This window comes from Salvia miltiorrhiza, chromosome 2, assembly GCF_028751815.1.
Source record: "Salvia miltiorrhiza cultivar Shanhuang (shh) chromosome 2, IMPLAD_Smil_shh, whole genome shotgun sequence".
Taxonomy (NCBI): domain Eukaryota; kingdom Viridiplantae; phylum Streptophyta; class Magnoliopsida; order Lamiales; family Lamiaceae; genus Salvia; species Salvia miltiorrhiza.
In genome coordinates this window covers 51,298,126-51,317,249 of record NC_080388.1, presented here as the reverse complement: position 1 = coordinate 51,317,249, position 19,124 = coordinate 51,298,126, and the positions used below count along the sequence as shown (strand labels likewise).

At 38.4% G+C, this 19,124-nt stretch overlaps 2 protein-coding genes and 2 long non-coding RNA genes across 4 annotated transcripts; 2 read left to right on the top strand and 2 right to left on the bottom strand.

Moving 5' to 3' along the window:
- The first annotated feature begins 291 nt into the window (after positions 1-291).
- LOC131010070 (dihydrolipoyllysine-residue acetyltransferase component 5 of pyruvate dehydrogenase complex, chloroplastic-like) lies at positions 292-3,418 on the top strand. The gene is made up of 6 exons (XM_057937461.1): positions 292-1,426; positions 2,134-2,325; positions 2,434-2,521; positions 2,630-2,700; positions 2,806-2,889; positions 3,002-3,418. The coding sequence occupies exons 1-6, from the start codon at positions 554-556 to the stop codon at positions 3,104-3,106; spliced, it is 1,413 nt and encodes a 470-aa protein (XP_057793444.1). The 5' UTR covers positions 292-553; the 3' UTR covers positions 3,107-3,418.
- A 676-nt stretch (positions 3,419-4,094) lies between these two features.
- On the bottom strand, positions 4,095-6,423 carry LOC131010069 (F-box protein CPR1-like). The gene is made up of 2 exons (XM_057937460.1): positions 6,040-6,423; positions 4,095-5,536 (listed from the first exon to the last, which is right to left on the bottom strand). The coding sequence occupies exons 1-2, from the start codon at positions 6,058-6,060 to the stop codon at positions 4,277-4,279; spliced, it is 1,281 nt and encodes a 426-aa protein (XP_057793443.1). The 5' UTR covers positions 6,061-6,423; the 3' UTR covers positions 4,095-4,276.
- Positions 6,424-17,259: 10,836 nt separating this feature from the next.
- LOC131010068 (uncharacterized) lies at positions 17,260-18,976 on the bottom strand. The gene is made up of 2 exons (XR_009096469.1): positions 18,776-18,976; positions 17,260-18,687 (listed from the first exon to the last, which is right to left on the bottom strand). It is a non-coding gene; the product is annotated as an uncharacterized LOC131010068 (long non-coding RNA).
- Positions 17,504-19,099, top strand: LOC131010067 (uncharacterized). The gene is made up of 2 exons (XR_009096468.1): positions 17,504-18,346; positions 18,727-19,099. It is a non-coding gene; the product is annotated as an uncharacterized LOC131010067 (long non-coding RNA).
- The last annotated feature ends 25 nt before the right edge of the window (positions 19,100-19,124 follow it).

Here is a 19,124-nt window from a genome sequence, read left to right as displayed (position 1 = left end):
ACTATAATTCTTTTTTTAAGGGGTACTATTCATGAGTTCTTCATACAAATAATACTATTATTAAATTTCAACTTTACTATTTTTGTTTATACTTATTTAAATTCGATAGTGAAATACCAAAGGAAATATGGTGAAAACAGGTTAACAACAAAATTAACAAACCTCCATTTGTGTAGATTAAAAGAAAAAAATTTAACATTCTTATTGAACTATCTAATTAATTTGTGATCCAAAAGCTATAGTTGGGTAACCTATAATCTAAATAACACTCAATATTGTACAATTTGTATTAGTTCGATATTAATATAAATGAACGAAAAAAAAAATATATATAAAAAAAAATTGAATACAGTTCACACTCCAGTTCTCATCAGTATTTCTTGACAATGCCGGTAAAGTTGGTTGAGCCTAGGAAGCTCCGCCTCCTTCCTTCGATGCGTTCAAGAAAACCACTCTCTTTTTTTTAACAACAAATACTCTAACACCCATTTCATCAAACATTTTCTCTGCCTCCTCCCCCTCTCTCTCTCCCCAATTCTCTCGCGCTAAAACCATGTCTCATTCCCACCTCCTCCACACTTCTTTCGTCCCCACCGCTCCTCCCTCCCTCCGCCGCCGTCTCGGCGGCGCAGCCTATCTCCCCCGAAAGCCCCATCTGATTCAATCCAAGATCCGGGAAATCTTCATGCCGGCACTCAGTTCCACGATGACGGAGGGGAAAATCGTTTCCTGGGTCAAATCGGAGGGGGATAAGCTGGCCAAGGGCGAATCAGTCGTGGTGGTCGAGTCCGACAAGGCAGATATGGATGTGGAGTCGTTTTACGATGGGTACTTGGCCGCCATTATCGTCGACGAGGGTCTTTCAGCTGCGGTTGGATCCACCATCGCTTTACTCGCCGAGACTGAGGAAGAAATCGCCCTCGCCCAATCGAAGAAATCATCTTCTCCCACTTCCGCTCCCGTATCCGCCGCAAGCAATGACGCCCCGAAGGTGGTCGACGAAATGCCGAGCCCAGTTCCTTCTGCTGCGCTTGCTGTGGCTAGTGCCAGCAGCAATGCGGGCGCAGTGGGGTCGGCTGTGCACCCGGCGTCTGAAGGGGGGAAGAGAGTGGTGGCTTCGCCTTACGCGAAGAAGCTGGCGAAGGATTTGGGGGTGGATTTGAAGGGAATTGTTGGGAGCGGGCCAAATGGGAGGGTGGTGGCTAAGGATGTGGAGGCTGCTTTGGCTGCTGTGAATCTGGGCGCTGCCACCACCACGGCTGCAGCGGCGGCTGCTAAGCCGAGTAGCGTGGAGTTGGGCTCCGTGGTGCCATTCACGACGATGCAGAGTGCTGTGAGTAGGAACATGGTTGAGAGCTTGGCCGTGCCAACATTCAGAGTGGGGTATACTTTCACAACAGATGCTCTTGATGCTTTATACAAGAAGGTAATTTTGCTTCATTTGATTGCTTCGTTTTGTCGTTTTCTTAGCGAAATACTTGTGGGGGCGTTTGTTTTCATGATTGATAAGATACATGATTGAGTATTTTTATGCTCGTTACTATGATCTTTCCAATTTCACGCTTTCAATAGGATGTTAATCAAGCAAAATTAGCTCAAATGATAGAAATTATCAAGGGCCTTGGATATTCCAGAGTTCCAATCCATCTTAGTAAACAACGGATTAGCCTATACTATTTGTATATATCTAGGCTTATCCTAAAACACAAACACCCCCTTAAAGTTCCATTTTGGTGGAGGTTTGTCTAGTTTTGTTCTTTGAAATTTCTATGTCAAAGCATAACTCAATATATAACTTGGATAAGAGGAAGAGGTTTTTAGAAGATTGGTACTTGAGAAAATGTTTGGCAAAATGCTTTGAAGTTTGTAGAAGTTAGTATATAGACTGCCTTATTAGTTATATAGATTATCTAAGACATGATCTTGTCTGCAGTTTTATTGAAGAAACAAGTTTTAGGGAAAACGATACATGAGGGGATAATTTTTAGTTCTTTGCAACCTAGACAAGATTGGTTTGGGAATTGATCGAATTGGTGGTGTCTCAATAGGTTTTGCTTCTAAGGAATGCTTGTTTTTTTGGTTTTATGGATCAGATTGTTTAGATCATTGTAATCTTTGCTGATACCTTTTCAGATCAAGTCTAAAGGAGTGACTATGACAGCATTGCTGGCCAAGGCTACGGCGCTTGCTCTGGTCCAACATCCCGTTGTGAATTCCAGCTGCAGAGACGGCAAGAGTTTTACATATAACAGTCATATCAATGTTGCAGTAGCAGTAGCCATAGATGGTGGTTTGATCACACCAGTACTTCAAGATGCTGACAAGGTTGAATAATGCCCTTGTCTATCAAGTTTTTGGGAGAGTGTGTTTGCGTTGGTTGCCCTTCTTTCACTTTGCTCATCCTATTTGTCGTCCCCTTTATTTTTGTCTTAGATTGATATCTATTCATTGTCGAGAAAGTGGAAGGAGTTGGTTGATAAGGCACGAGCGAAGCAGCTCCAGCCTCAAGAATATAATTCGGGTAACTTGTTAACCTCATTGCTCGTGCCTGCTTAGATGACACGGCTTGCTCCAAATCCGCTCGTTGCAGTTGATTCATGCTTACCATGGTTGTTTCATTGCTTCACAGGCACTTTCACACTGTCTAACCTTGGAATGTTTGGCGTGGATCGCTTTGATGCCATATTGCCACCGGGAACTGTAAGCATTTCACGTATATAAATTAAGAAGGAATGCTTGTGTTGCGTGTAGTGTGTTATATCTTAGGAAATATCAAACCATATATGGGATTTCCATTTTCTACAGGGTGCGATCATGGCTGTGGGAGCTTCTGAACCGACTCTTGTTGGTACAAAGGATGGCCGGATTGGACTGAAAACTCAGATGCAGGTGAGCTCATACACTCGTGATAGATGATTATACAGAAACTTTATATCCATTTCCATTAACTTATAAGAACTTCTCAACACTCCTTTAATATGCTGGCTTGCTATATTTCTAGGTAAATGTAACAGCAGACCATCGTGTGATATATGGTGCTGACCTAGCGGCCTTCTTGCAAACCCTGGCCAAGATAATCGAGGATCCTAAAGATCTAACGCTTTAGATTTGCCGTACCATGGGAGATTGAAGATTTTGTTCTCGTATCACCTTGTCTAGTTAAGCTCCGAGGATGTAAGACGAATGAAGATGCTCAACGCACGGGTTTGAGGACCTGTTAATACAGAACGAAGGTGCCGTATGCACGAGGTAGGGGCATATGCTTTTATTTGTTATGTCAAGTTGTAAACTGTTGCATAGACTTAGTTTATTCAGAGATCTTTTACTCTTTTTATTGCTTCTACTGTGACCGTCGACTGTTCTGCTCTCGAGGCTATGAGTTCTAAGTTGAGTTGACTGATAGCCAATTCTGTTGTTAGTTTTCGTCTCCATTTATTGCATTCTTCGAGAGAGAGAGAGAGAGAGAGAGAGAGAGAGGTGTTGCCTTATGTCTGAAGACCTTTTACTAAGGAGGGATTTTGGTGCTCAACCTTATCACTTGACCAATAATCGACCACTAAGCTGAAACCAGCTTTAGCCTTAATGAACTAGCAGGCAGCACCATTGTGGTCAAATTATAGTTATAACTTTAATAAATTATGGTTAAATCCATACAACTGAAAGAATTAGAAATTATAAAATATTGTGGTGTCTCTTTCTCTCGGATAATGCTAAGAGTTTGAGACCATCCATAGTTGCAAACGACTTGTAAAACCCTTCCCTTTCTTGATGTATAGATTTGATGCAACAGGTGAATTTTTCCTCTATTATATAATGAACCCTAATTAATATTTATCACTTAAAATTGAAATTTTAAAAAATTATTATACCCCAATTTTATATAATTGTTGAATTCATTTATATAATAATATTTTTTTTGTTTTAGAAACAAAGATTATAAAATAGTGAAATTAATAATGAGACATAATATTCCTCAAAAAAAAATTGAGACATAATAGACTGAGAAAAAGACATCTCTTGCCCTCCTTTTTCTGGTTTCCTGCAAGTAGAAATCTTGGACAAAATAAAAAATTCCTAATAACGTAGGATCTTGCTAATATGAGAAAAAGTCTTGTTAGTGATAAACTGAAGAATTCTAGTAAATATATAAATCAACAGCCTTGACCTCAGAGAGGAGAATCATGAAGGAAAGCAAGTTAAATATCGATCTAAGATGTTTTAAGGAGCTAATAAACTCGGCCAAACAGCCCCCCATACTTAGATTTGCAGTCTGGAATCAGAAGGAGCTGACGTTGTCGACGGCGAGAGTTTTGAGGGGAAGAAAGCTCGGGGCGTAACTGACTGTGCGGATGCAGAAACAGCTCTGCAATCCAAACAGATCAACGTGGCGAAACGTTTTAGTCTTGCTGGAGAAGTATAATGTCAAGGGCTTGCTGTATTCCAGCGCCATCAAGATGTCACCATTTTGGAAAGCTTTGATGGGGCACATAAGTCCCTCATTATAATCAAGATCCTTTTTGCGGATGACGAATTCCTTTGTCCAAGACTTGTCATCTCCATAATCCCTCATCAACCATATAACAATCTCATCGTAAGCTGTATTATCGCACATACATAGGCAATCCCTCAAAGTGGACACGTTCAAGCATTCCTCACGATCATCACGACGACAAGGCGGAGGAGAAAAGGTGCTGAAAATTTCAGTTTCGAGATCAAAGCATGAAATCCACACAGAGGAGCCGTACATATCCCTTACCAACCAGTGGATATTCCCACTGAGAAACGCCCCCTTGGCATTTCCTTCATACTTGAACGGGCCAACACAAGCGATCCCACTCCACAATCCACTTCCAACATTGTATACTTGGAACTTCGGCTCAACAAGCTCTGCCAACACCAATCTTTTATTCAGAATCCATTCATGGAAAACCCGAACCAGCTTATACTGACCGGTCGTTCTGCTCACCCCGAATCCAAAAGTGTCCATATGAACTTTAGACTTCGAGGAGGAGAACTCCAGGGGACATGGAAGCTTGATGTACTCGCGAGTGATTGGATTGCATATAAAGAGATCACGAGGCCACCTAATAAATTCCTGCCTGAAGATACCAGATTTGAAAATCTCACGAGACATCATGCCTCGAGTACACAAGAAGAGCAAGCCATCAACAGAGCTATATGGGGGCTTATCAATGGGGAGGTTGAAGTTCAATGTCATATTCCAACGAGGCACACGGCGCTTAGGGTTACTAAGCTCATCGACATATTCAAAGACTTTGTATGGCTTTGCGTACTCTCCCTCTAAAAAGACAGCGAGGCCTGGGACTGATTTAGAAATATGGGATTTCACAAACTCGGGAGTCCTGAGCAGATCAAGCCATGGCTTACAAACAGCCGTGCAGCTCATCGTGGTGCGAATAGGGAGTCTTGATGAGAGGATATTGATTATGATTTCTGATGGTAGAAATGTCAAGAAATCTTCGCCAATTTTGGGATTTTGGGCAGCATCTTTCTGTTTTTTTGATTTTTTACATCTCTGATCAAAGAATACAGATAGGTAGTGTTATTACAAAGAGATACCCAATTTCACAAAATTAGCTATTTTTATCAGATTTGAAAGCGTAATAACTCGACAACATCAAACTGATTTTAGGCCTAATGAATAAATCTTGGCCCATTTTGGGATTTTGAGCAGTTTCTCTCTGTTTTCTTAATTTTTGACCTCTCTTATCAAAGAATATATACAGCTACAGTTAATCCAAAGAGATTCCCCAATCTCAGCGTAAAAACTCAACTTCATCAAAACTGATTTTAGACCTAAACCCTAATACATCCGGAAAATCATCGACATAAAATAATTAGGCGAATTTGGTGTGGCTAATAACAAATTGAGCAAGAACTTAAATGCAGAATATCTACTTTTGATACAAACATATCTTTTTACAACAACGGAGATCTAATGAATCAAGAGAAGAGATCATATTTAATAAGAAATAAGCATACGATAAACACACAAAAAATTGGAGTAACAATACAAACCTCATGTTTCATCTTCTTCATCTTGTAGAGAATGCGGTGAAGCAGAGCAGAGTGCGGATATGGTGGTTGTTGTTGAGAAATGTATATGCAGCTGGAGTTGGAAGACGAGGGAAAATAACTAGGCTCAAAATTGAAATTGGGTTCATAAAAAGGTGGAGAAATGTATATCCATATTTAGAAAGAGAGACATGATGAGCTGCCCAACTACTGTAAGCAAGAACACCCATACACATCAGCCTTTTATTAAAAAAAAATTAATTTTTTGTTTTTCTAGGCGACCTTGCCCTGAAAACCTATTTGAAGTATGAAGATTATGCTCTTTATAGCTAAATAAGCTCGAGGAAAGTTTCCTTGATTTGGTTATTTTTCTGGTTTTGGCTTTCATGTGTTTCATATTTGAAGGGTTTTTGCTTCCTTCATTCACTGTTTATTTTCTAGGTGAACTATATATATATGCATATATATATATATATAGTGAAAGTTTAGTTGTGCTAATTATTTTCTAAGTTTATGTTATCAACTAATATGAAAGTTAACTCAACTTATGTTAATAAAAAACTACAATAACATGGAATGCTAAAATAGAAAACCAAAATAATAATAAAATTGCCAAAATCCAACAGAATTACATAAATTAAGTAAAATCAAGAAAATAGCATAAAATAACTAGACAAAAAATATTGAAAATAATTAATAAAAAATCATATACTCAAATTTTCATTTTTATAGAGCAGATTAACAGAGAACAAGCAATGTAGCCTCCTGGCCTTCTTCTTCCTCTTCTTCTTCGCTTCTTTTTTTTCTTTTTCTTTTTTTTTTTTGCCTATTTTAGGATGAAGTTATAGTATATAGGCTGAAATTCACACGTAGCACATTTGATAAAAGAAATAAATTTTTTTTTTATCAAAGTTCATAAAAGTATAAGTTTAATAGCACATTTCTTGTAAATTGTCAAATATATCCGTAATGATCCCCACATAACTTTTAACTTATATTTAAAAATTTATTATTAATTAATTCCCAAAGAAAACCGTCTCTTTCAACCCAAATAATCCCAATACAAAAAAATCCTACACGATTTTTAGTTCCCAAAAAATCGCTAGCTTTAAATGCCAAAAGTGGTCAACCGAGAATCTTCCATCAATTTCAAACTATTCCTTTTTGTATTTTTCTTGTCTCTCATTTATACACGATTGCTTCACTCCACTGTACACGAGAAAACCCTAGTTCAAACACGCCTCATTCTCAAATTATCGTGTGCCTCTCTTTGCCTTCTCAAATCAAAACTCTGCACGCTCTCTCCCCAATTTTTTCGTGTTCTACGCAACTAAGAAGAGATTCGTGCACGCCTCTCTCCTCCTCAACGAACCGTGCATTCCATAAAAAAATAATGACTTTATTTTTGTGACTTGTAATTATCAAATTCACAATTAGCGATAGTGATACTGAATCGAAGTACACGAGAGAGGTAGAATAGCCAATTCACCGGAGTAAATCAAAGAAGAAGGAACAATACCCGGGGCCGAATCCGGTAAGTAATCGTGCCCTATATTTGTTAAACGTTGAATTTGAGTGTCGTGTAATGTTTATGAGTGCACGGTAGTTGATTATTGAGTGTTTATGTGTTGGAATATGTATCGAATCATCATATTTGCAATCTGGAAAATGTTTGGAACTAACCGTGCACGGTTAGACAAGGTTTCATTTTTCTTGTACACGGTTAGATTTTATTGATGTGTTTAATATTAATATGCTCTCATGATATATTCTAAAGTCTGGAATTAATTTTTTGCACGATTCAATCATGCACGGTTTGTTCTTCAGTGCACAGTTGGTTCTTCCGTGCACAGTTGCGTACGATTTCGATTAGGTTTTGCAAGGTTGTATTATTACACTTTGTTTTATGTTTTTATGTACTGAAAAGTATTCTGGTGTGCACGATTCAACCGTGCACGGTTGGGTCCTTAGTGCACGATCGGTTCTTCTGTGCACGGTTATGAACTGAAAAGTGTTCTGGTGTGCACGGTTGGTTGTTATGTGCACGGTTTGCTTTTCGGGCATTGTTTGATTGTTTTTTGCTTGATTTTGGTTGATTCTAATTATTTTTAATTAATTGCAGCCTCCTCGCTATGCTTGGTTACGTCCACATATCCAGAGTTATGTCGGACGTATCAATCACTATATCCGAATAACTTTATTAAAGGATGTGAAGAAATGTTTGGAGCTTTACCGTCGTTTTGAGGAATTCAAATGTAGTCTGTTTGGCCACTTACATGATTTGAGGAGGGAAGAGAGCGCCAATGCCGCACTGTACCAGCTTCTTGCACGAAAGTTGTACGACTCGCAGTTTGGTGCATGGGAACAGTGGTTCCACGTTTGTGGACACGACATGCGAATTGGGACCCTCGAGTTCTGTTTGGTGATGGGATTACACTTCGGGCCTTCCCCGCAGGGTTTTGATCCGAATGCGGATCATGATATTTCGAGGACGAACCTTTTTCACAGAGTACTTCGAGGCAAGAAGACTTCTATCAGTGATATACATAACATAAATAACAAGCAAAACTATACAGAATCAAAAAATTGACAACCGTGTATTCATAAACATAACCGTGCACGAATTCGTACACGATTGTTGAAATTCATCGATTTTTACATTTGTACTTAGTATTTTAGTCCGTAACATTAAAATACTACTACAGACTAATTTACACATAATATAAACACATAAAATCCAACCATGTATAATTGTGTACACAAGAACAGGAACCGTGTACCCTCGAAATGAAAAAAGAAGAAGCATATTTCACATACCTTTCGTATTATAAGGCCTTGAGATGAATTTATTCTGATTTTTGAGCAACCGTGTAGTGGTCGTGCACTATGTTAGAGGATTTTCTTGTTTTTCATTTTTGAATTTACAATGAATGAACTCAATAGTTTGGTGTATACGCTTATTCCCACAACCTATTAACTACACAACAACCTCTTACATGAAATAAATGTGTATTTATTGAACTAAATACTTTTTGTAGTTTGCTTGTTCTTTTCGATTTTTAGTCTCAATTTTTAGAGGATGCAACAGCCGGCCATTAATGTTTGAAGTTAATTGAAGTATTGCCCATATTGCATATTACATAAGTTAATTGAAGTATCAACCATTTTCAGCCATAAATTTCATATTTGTTGTAAGTGGGTTTTAAAGCATATAAACTAATGTATCTATATTTACGTGAGTTTGTGTTATCTGTCAACTTTTAGTTGTTTTTTTAAATAAAAAATAAATTAGATATCAACATCATTCAATTTATTGACTTGTCATAAGAGTATTGAAGTCCTTTCATTCAAAATGTGCTACTAACTTATATTTTTATGGAGAGTAATATTAAATTCATGCACTTTATCAAATGTGCTACTACTATATATTACCACGAGTATATATAGTAGAACTGTCACGACCGGTCTTAACTAAGGATAGGTAAGCCGGGAAACCGTGACTAGGGAAGGGAAATTAGGAGAGGGGACAGAAAAGGGGTGATAAATAATAATAAAGGAATTGAACTAAGATTGAGACATCATATGAGAAAAAAAACACACATAAATAGATAAGAGCGAGTAATCGGTCAAGAGTATCCGATTTAAGTGTTTATACAATAACTTGATTTGACAATCCAACATAATAGGATAATATGCATCATAACTGAGTGTTCGCAGCGGAAATAGAACGTGATACATGTATGAAGACATGTATCGCCAAGAGTTTATTTAGTAAATATGACAAAGCTCCGCACGACACCCCATCATCACTCATCACTGCTCAACCTGCACATTTAGAAATACATGCAGGGCTGAGTACAAAGTACTCAGTAGACATATGCCGAAAATCATATACATACATAATAAATGTAAATTGTCATGCCATTTCAATAGTATAACCAAGGGTTTTTACTTAAAAAGGCCCTAAGCATACTAAATTCATTTGTGATTCTAAAGTTCGTCTGATCAGACTAAGTTCTTTTGTAATCTATCATATCTGAATCTGTGTGCCGGAGAGGTGGCCACCTCTCACGGTCACTTGACCGGCCAACCCGCTAGATGACTCACGGTCACTGGTGTACACTAGCCAAGGCAGGATAGCTATCAACTGCTCAAGACCCGAATTCGATTACATGATAACTGGCAAAGCCATATCAGATAGATATCATACTGAAATTAAAACATTTTATGGCAAGACAATACTTGAATTAACTTCAATTCAAAGATTTTGTCATGAAATAACTTGCTTGAACGTAACAGTTAAATTCATTTGATATATATGAAAGTAATGCCTACCTGATTGCAGTGTTTTGCTACTTAAGACAATGATTCTCTTTCCTTAGCGCGATAGGTTACTCAGGCGCTTTTGTTTATTTGAACCTTTGATAACACGAAACATGTGTTCGAGTGAATAATAGAAAAGATAACAACAAATGCAGTGAATCACTATTCACTCATTTCTCTAACTACCCATATTTCCTTAAACGACTGTATCTAACTCATATACAATCGTTCTTCTTTTATCGAAATACTTCATGTACCTTTGAGGATGTAGGAAAGCCCATTTTATATTATTCCTTTATTTATCCATTATAAATAAAGAATAATTTATAAAATATTTTCCTTTTCCCCATTTAATAATGCCAATCAATATATATATATTGCTACTATTAAAAGAACTAATAAGTCATTAATAAATTCTAAATATTAATTCCTGATGAAAATTTCATTGTGAGATTTTAGGAACATTTGTAAAAATATTTTAAAATAATAAAAGGAGTTAACTATAAAAGAAATTTTCGAGAAGATCTAATAATTTTAATATTTTAACCATTTAATTAATAAATCTTTAATATTTCATTTATCAACTATTCCATCTAATATAATTTTACCAACAAGTTCTCATGAAATCTTTCTCAGAATATTTATATATCTCAATAGCTCATTTATAAACTAAAAGTGATATTTTATCAACAATAAAACTTTAAAATCCTTAATAAGAATTATTTAGAAACATTTCAATCTCAACAAAACTGTATAGATTCAACTTCAACTAATAAACTGCTTTTACTCCGAACTCGTATGGAGTCGAATTTTATATCAATAGAAACCTCTTTGAGTCTAGTTTAATTGAAAAAAAAGTATGTTGAAAAACTCCAAGTAGTTTAAGAGATATAGCGATTTTCCCATCGCCTACCAGATTCGGCAGTTTCTGCCAACTGAAAGTCCAGATTTTTGAAAAATAGCAAATGTTACCTGAATGAGCTCAAATTTTATATGTAGATAGCTAACACATATATCTTCATAGAATAAAAATTTGAGAGCTAAATATCAACATATGGTTACTGAAATAATTAACTTAATCATCTGCCTCACGACAGTTTTAGCAGATACGGGCAGTAGACTTCTCGAATTTTAAAAGGGTAGTAAACGAAGTTCAAATGATATGAAACTTTGTACGAATATTTACCACACTCCCATCTATACCCCAGAAATTTCTCATAATATAATAGAAACGGGAATGCATCGAAATAAGGGCGTCAACTTACCCTTGTCCAAGTGAGCACTAATGGAAGTTGTTCGCCGGGGTTTTTTTCTGGTCGTCGTTCCGCGATGGGGTTTAGCCGCGAAGGTCTACGACTTAGTTTTCCTCGTGCGAGATAGATCAGGCTACACAACGGTGGTTTCTCGATCCTTTTTCGTCGTAAGGATAGTGAGAAACGAAGGCCGTAAGTTGGCCGGTGGCTAAGTCGGGAATTCGACGTTGGCCTCCGAAGGATATTGTGGCCTTTGGTCGGGAAAATATAGAGAAGGTTTCGGCCTTTCGATTGTTGGGTTTGGTAGCCTAAAGATGGAGGAACGAGTACACGTTCTCGGTTCAGAGCCTAGTGGCCGGTCGACGAAGAAATGGCCCGGCGAAGGGAGCTCACTTGAGCTCTTGCAAGTAAAAAAACAAATCTCCTAAACTCACTCTTGCTCGCTGCACTTCTTCCTTCTGCAGAACTCTCCTCAATTTGTAGAGGAGTTTCTGCAGACAACAGAATCAAAATGGTGGAAATTTTGGTACCTGGAGTTGCAACTTTTGAAGATTTGATCGTTGAAATTTACATCCTTTGACAATTGTGATCTTACCGTGAAATTTCTTTCTCGGCGTGCTGAAGCTTTTGAAAATTGTGGATATTGGCGTGATTTTCTTCTCCTACAGGAGACTTTGGGGTGTGATGGAGTTCAGATATACTACAGGAAGAAATCTGCAATCTTTACAATCTCCTTCTGCAGTAATGGTGTATTGGAGGGGAAGGTGAATAGTATAGGGAATAGTGTAGGGAATAGTGTAGGAAATAGTGTAGGAATTGATGTGTTGGATGAAAAATCGAGACATACGTGTAGTGCCGTGATCTAGTTTCTCCTAGTTCCTGTAATAATTCTCCAATTCTCGTTTAATAAATACTCGTCGTATTTATATAAATTAAATCCTCAATCTTGAGATTTAATACGTGAAAGTCGGAATTAATTCGCGACTTAATACCTTAACTCATATAATGCGAAATAATAAAATTATTATGCATATGATCTCAAATTATAATTCTAGCAATTTGATTTAAATAACACGATTTATAAAATCGGTTATAAATCTAAATTTTCTAATAATATTGATTAAATCAATAAACTGGTAAAACAAAGTCTCAAACGTATAGTTAAACCAATAAATTTAATTATTGGTTTCATTCATGACTGAATATTAAATCGCAGCTCTGTATCTCTTATACAGACTTTTGCTGAAATAATATTATCTGAACAAAATAATCACCATAAATAATTAAAAGAATTTTATAACTAATGCACATATTTAATCTAATATGTATTTAAAAGAGCGGGGCATCACATACTACCCCCCTTAAAATAAATTTCGTCCCGAAATTTGCATACCTTCGTTAAACAACTCTGGATATTTTTCTTTCATCTTGTCTTCGAGCTCCCACGTAGCTTCTTCTTGTCCATGGTGCCTCCAAAGAACTTTCACTGAGGTGATTGATTTATTTCGGAGTTGTTGCACCTTTTTATCTAAAATCGCTTCGGGTCTTTCTTCATAGCTCAGGTCTGGATTAAGGATCATCTCATTTTGGTGTATCACGTGCTTTGGATCGAAAACGTACTTCCTAAGTTGTTATACGTGGAAAACATTATGGACATTTCCTAGACTTGGCGGTAATGCCAGCCTGTAAGCCACTGGGCCTATTCTTTCTAGGATCTCATAGGGTCCTATAAATCGGGGTCTAAGTTTCCCTTTAACTCCGAACCTAATGATCCCTTTTGATGGAGAAACTTTCAGAAAGACTTTTTCTCCATTCTCAAATTGTAAGTCAGTTCGGCGTTTATCAGCATATGACTTTTGTCTATCCTGGGCCTCCTTAATCCTCTGTCGGATTTGGCGAACGATTTCAATCATTTCACCTATTGTGTCTGGCCCTAGGATTTTTCTCTCGCCCACTTCATCCCAATAAAGTGGCGATCTACACTTTCTCCCATACAGTGCTTCGTAGGGTGCCATAGCGATAGTCGCTTGGTGACTATTATTATATGCAAACTCGATGAGTGGCAAAATGTGCTCCCAGTTTTCACCCTGGTCTAGCACTACTGTCCTCAGCATATCCTCCAATGTTTGAATCGTTCTTTCAGACTGACCATCTGTCTGTGGGTGAAAAGCTGTACTAAAATTCAATCTTGTGCCCAGTTCTTTTTGTAAACTGATCCAGAATCTGGATGTGAACTTGGAATCTCTGTCCGATGTAATTGACTTTGGCACTCCGTGCAAACGCACAATTTCTCTAACATAAAGTTGAGCTAACTTGTCGGATCCATGGGTGATTGGGATTGGTATAAAGTGCGCACACTTCGTAAGTCTGTCCACAATGACCCATATAGCCGTGTTACCTCGCTTGGATCTTGGCAATCCTGTGACGAAGTCCATTGCTATATCATCCCATTTCCATTCTGGTATCTCCAAGGGTTGTAGTTCCCCGTAAGGCCTTTGGTGTAAGGCTTTCACTTGCTGGCAAGCAAGACATCGTTCAACAAACGAGGCTACATCTCGTTTCATTCCTTCCCACCAGAAATTCTCTTTTAGATCTTGATACATCTTAGTACTTCCCGGGTGGGCAGTATAAGGGGTATCATGGGCTTCGCTCAAGATTTTATTCTTAAGTTCTTCATCTTGAGGAATGCATATCCTTCCTTCAAAGAGTATGGCATTGTCTGGTGCTTCTTGGAAATCTTTGAGATCTCCTAATCTTATCTTTTCCCGTAATTTTTCCATCTTCTCATCCTTTCTTTGTGCTTCTACCACCATTTTTCTTAAACTAGGTATTATCTCAACAACGCCTGCTATAGTTCCAGGTGGTTTAATCACTTCTATCTTCATCTTGTCAAATTCTTTTATAAGCTCAACTTCTCTCGTGAGAAGATGTCCTAATTTTGACGAGACTTTTCGGCTTAATGCGTCGGCTACTACATTAGCCTTGCCTGGGTGGTAGTTAATACCACAGTCATAGTCCTTTACTAATTCGAGCCATCTCCTTTGTCTCATGTTTAGATCTTTTTGCTCGAAAAAGTACTTCAGACTTTTGTGATCAGTAAAAATCTCACACCTAACTCCATATAGGTGATGTCTCCAGATTTTTAATGCATGTACTACTGCAGCTAGTTCCAGATCATGAGTCGGATAATTCAACTCATGAGGTCTAAGTTGTCGTGATGCATATGCTATTACCTTGCCATCTTGCATCAACACGCAACCTAGTCCATTTTTGGACGCATCCATGTAGATTTCATATTCTTTGTCTGATTCGGGGACTGCTAAAACCGGCGCAGTAGTTAGCATCTTCTTGAGTTTTTGGAAACTCTCCTCACACTCGTCCGTCCAAGTATACTTGATCCCCTTCTTGAGCAGTTGCGTCATTGGCCTTGCTATTTTCGAAAATCCTTCAATAAACCTTCGATAATAGCCAGCCAATCCTAAGAAACTCCTGATCTCGTTTGGATTTGTTGGCGACTTCCATTCTTGTACTGCTTCCACTTTAGCAGGATCTACCTTGATTCCTTCTGATGATACGATGTGTCCTAGAAATGTGACTTCTCTCAGCCAAAACTCGCATTTGCTGAATTTGGCGTAGAGTCGTTCATTCCTTAGCGTTTGTAGAGTGGTCCTCAAATGCTCTTTATGTTCTTCTTCATTTTTGGAGTAGATGAGGACGTCATCTATGAACTGTCACGACCGGTCCTAATTAAGGATAATTAAGCCGGGGAAACCGTGACTAATGGAGGGAGATTAGAAACGGGGTAGAAAGGGAATAATTAAACAAAGAAGAATCACATTTCATAATTTAACAAAAGGAATATTTATAATATAACAGAAGTTTAGTCGTATAGACTCAAATAACTAGTAAGTTCAGATATCTCTGACTTAGCCAAATAAACATAAAACTTCTGAGTACGCAGCGGAATATGATTCTGATTACATGTATGAAGACATGTAACCCTAGAGTTCATTAATACATAATAAGACAAAAGAATCCCGCTCGTCACTTCATCACCATCTGCAGCTGCTCAACCTACACATTTAGAAATATATGCAGGGCTTGAGTACAAAAGTACTCAGTGGGCACGTATGCCTAAGTATAAAAATACATGCTTCAAAACTGTAAATTGTCATGCCATCATAAACAGTACAGCAAGGGAGTTTTTCGCTAAAAGGCCCAAGCTTACTAAATTCATTTGTGATTCTTAAAGTTCGACTGCAGTCTAAGTTCTGTAATCTATCATATCTGGAACTGTGTGCCGGAGAGGTGGCCACCTCTCACGGTCACTTGACCGGCCAACCCGCTAGATGACTCACGGTCACTGGTGTACACTAGCCCTGGCAGGATAGCTATCAACTGCTCAAGACCCGAATTCGATTACATGATAAAAGCCACATCAGATAGATATCATACTGAAATTTAAATATTTTATGGCAAGACAATATTTGAAATAACTTCAATTAATTTAGTCATGAAATAACTTGCTTGAAGGTAACATTTAAACTCATTTGATATATATATGAAAGTAATGCCCACCTGATAGCAAAGTTTTGCTAAGGTACTCTAACTCCTTGTGTAGTTCTTACTCTTGCGCTTGACCTTAATCACGAGAATATAACGTAAGACTTTAAATCGAGGGAAAATTCTCAATTAAATGAGAATGCGTAATTAAACTATGCATGAATCTCGTATGCATGAACTATTATTCTGAGATAATAATCAGGGAATTTCTATTGTTAATCCTGGCTATCGGATTTAACAAAAGCTAAGTTTCGTCTCATGAAACCGGATAATTAATTAAAATTAATCTATTCTCTTCAGGATGTTCTAATCCGTCGATTAAATAAATCCCGCTCCTCGTAGTCGATAGAAAATAATTAAATACTTCAGCTTATTCGCTTTATAAACTCATTATCAACCGGGCTTAATAATGAGAATTTGAAATGTTATGAGTTCGAATAATTAAAAGGCTCAACATAAGGTAGCCCAATAATTAATTAAGTAGAAATGGGCCTGGATAGCTAAAATGAAAGGTCCAATTAAAAATAATTCATTGGGCTTAGTAATTAAATCATTCTTGGCCCAAATGATTAAATAATAAATAGTTGGGCTCAAATAAATAAATCATGTAAGGTCCAACTAAATAAAATTTCAGTCCATAATTTAAAATTAGCCCAAGAATAGAATGAATTATTCTGAGCTTAAAATTAAATAAAACTCAGCCCAGCTGAAATATAAATGAGATTAGAATAATAGCCCATCGTAAAATAAGCATCAGCCCAATCTTTAAAATAATTCAAGCCCAATAGAAATAATGGGAATGGCCATTTAAATAAAAGACTGGCCCAATTCGAATTTAAGTGAAAGCCCAATCAATTAAATTGGAAGCTCATTTCCTTTAGAATAAAACAAACCCAAGCTCAAATAATTCGGCCCAAATAATATAGATAAAGGCCCAATTTATGAATTATAAGGGGAGCCCAAAACAATTAAAAGATGAGGCCCAAAACAATTAAATAAATAGAGTCCAACTCAATTAAATAAAGCCCATACAAATCAAAACAACAATTAAATCAAAGCCCAATAAAATCAGAGGCCCAATCAGTAATTAAAATCGGTCCATATAAATAAATTCTGAAGCCCAATTCCTAATTTAAAATCGGCCCAAAATTAATAAATAACTCAGCCCAACTCAAGCCCACTGAAAATAAATAACAAAGCCCAAAAATAAATAGGAGGCCCAAATTTTTCGGCCCAACTAAATAAAAAAATCGGCCCATCACTTGGCCCAAACTCAAATCCACTCCCCAATCCCTAGCCCTTTTCTTCCTTTCCTCCCTCAAATCTGCGCCTCTCACGCACACACACATAGCTTCAGCCCTCACTCTCCCTCTCTGCCTCTCGGCTCTCTCTTCACCTCTCTCACTCAGCCATCAGTCCCGCCGCCGCGGCTTCCTCCGGCGAGACAGCCGTCGACCGGCCTCCTTCCTTGGCAACGATGATAGGTATCGCCGCCGTCTCCCTCCATCTCTCTCTCTCTCTCAAAGCTTCGCCGCTGCGGAAGCTCGCCGGGGAGCAGCTGCGATAAGCCGTCGTCACCCACTGCTCTCCCTTCTCCGTCCGTTTCCGGCGACAGCAACGACAAAAGCCGCCGCCGACCAGTGAATCCGACTCCTTGACAGACGAACAGTAGCAGCCATCGGCCACCACAATCGTCGATCTCACCATCTCTGGACCACCGTCGATCCCTCCGCCGCTGTAACTGGAAGGCCGGGAGATTCGCCGCCTCTTGCTCCCATAAAATCAGTCGCGCCTCCGCTGCCCTGAAATTTCGGCGAGATATCGCCGCCTGGGAGCGGCGCCGTTCATCTCCCTCGTCCTCAGAATCTCCCTCCGTCGTCGAGCCCTAAGTTTTAGAAAAGGCAGAACGCCGTTGCCGAGCGTCCGCTGCTGCTGCGCTCGAGACTTCCGCCACTGTCGTCGCCACTGGACCGACGTGGTTCGTGTGTTGCCGTTTTGGGGAAGCCGCTGCTATCGTTTCGATCCACCACCGGCACTGTGCAGTCGGCGAGTAGCGCTGTCGTTGACGACTAGGGGCGTCGCTGCCGGCGTCTGCTTGATTCGTCGCACCGTTGCCGCTGTTCTTGAGGTCCAGCGGCCCGCAGTGCAGCCCAACGTTCTTCTCTTCTAAAGTTAAGTCTATTTCATTCTACTATTGTATCTTGATTCATTTGCTTATGAAGTTAAGAAATCTCATTGTGTTTATAAAGTATAGTGAAGTATGCCTACAATTCGTTCCATCTCCTTAAGCACTTCATAGATGATCGATTATGCTATGATATGATGACAATATATGTGGCTTGAATGAGTTGAGAAAATGAACTGAAACAGTAGTATATACCTAGAAAATGATTAGAGGTTTGCCGTTGTTGCTGAGTTAAATAAGTTGATTGGATCTTGTTGAAGTTTGGCAAAATTTGAACTGCTCTATCTCTCACTCTTTCAAGTGTTAACTGGTATCAAATGATTGAATCTGAAAATGGTAGTACTGGTTGTTGTTTAATGAATACAGGTAAAATCATGGAAGAAGATGGAAAAAAAAAAATGTAGCCAAAGTTTACCTAGAAGTGGCAGAGCACCGGATGAATGAAAGCCAAATCTCACCTTGGAGTTTCTGGCAGCATCTTAGACTAATTACTTCCCTTGGTTTGCTAGTGATTAAGGGAGTGTTTTGGCTGAACTTGTAGGCTAGGAAGGCAAAGGGGCGATGGAGTGCACTTGAGTGTTGAGTGGTGGTGTTGTATGAATGGGGAGAAAAGCATGGTGGAGCAAAAAGAAAATTTGTGTAATGATACTGATGACTTTGTATGTTATTATGAGTTGTGGACATCAATGTATCAATGTGATTGGAATATTGTATATTTACATAAATCTCGATTTCGACATGTGATAACTCGCTAAAATCGATAA

What these genes read in the sequence shown, in the direction of transcription:
- LOC131010070 (XM_057937461.1), top strand. Translation starts at nt 554, where the DNA reads ATGTCTCATTCCCACCTCCTCCACACTTCTTTCGTCCCCACCGCTCCT. An exon ending in TTGATGCTTTATACAAGAAG is followed by an intron (nt 1,427 to 2,133) that starts GTAATTTTGCTT and finishes ATACCTTTTCAG; the next exon opens with ATCAAGTCTAAAGGAGTGAC. An exon ending in GCCTCAAGAATATAATTCGG is followed by an intron (nt 2,522 to 2,629) that starts GTAACTTGTTAA and finishes ATTGCTTCACAG; the next exon opens with GCACTTTCACACTGTCTAAC.
- LOC131010069 (XM_057937460.1), bottom strand. Translation starts at nt 6,060, where the DNA reads ATGAAGAAGATGAAACATGAG. An exon ending in TGAAGAAGATGAAACATGAG is followed by an intron (nt 5,537 to 6,039) that starts GTTTGTATTGTT and finishes TTCTTTGATCAG; the next exon opens with AGATGTAAAAAATCAAAAAA.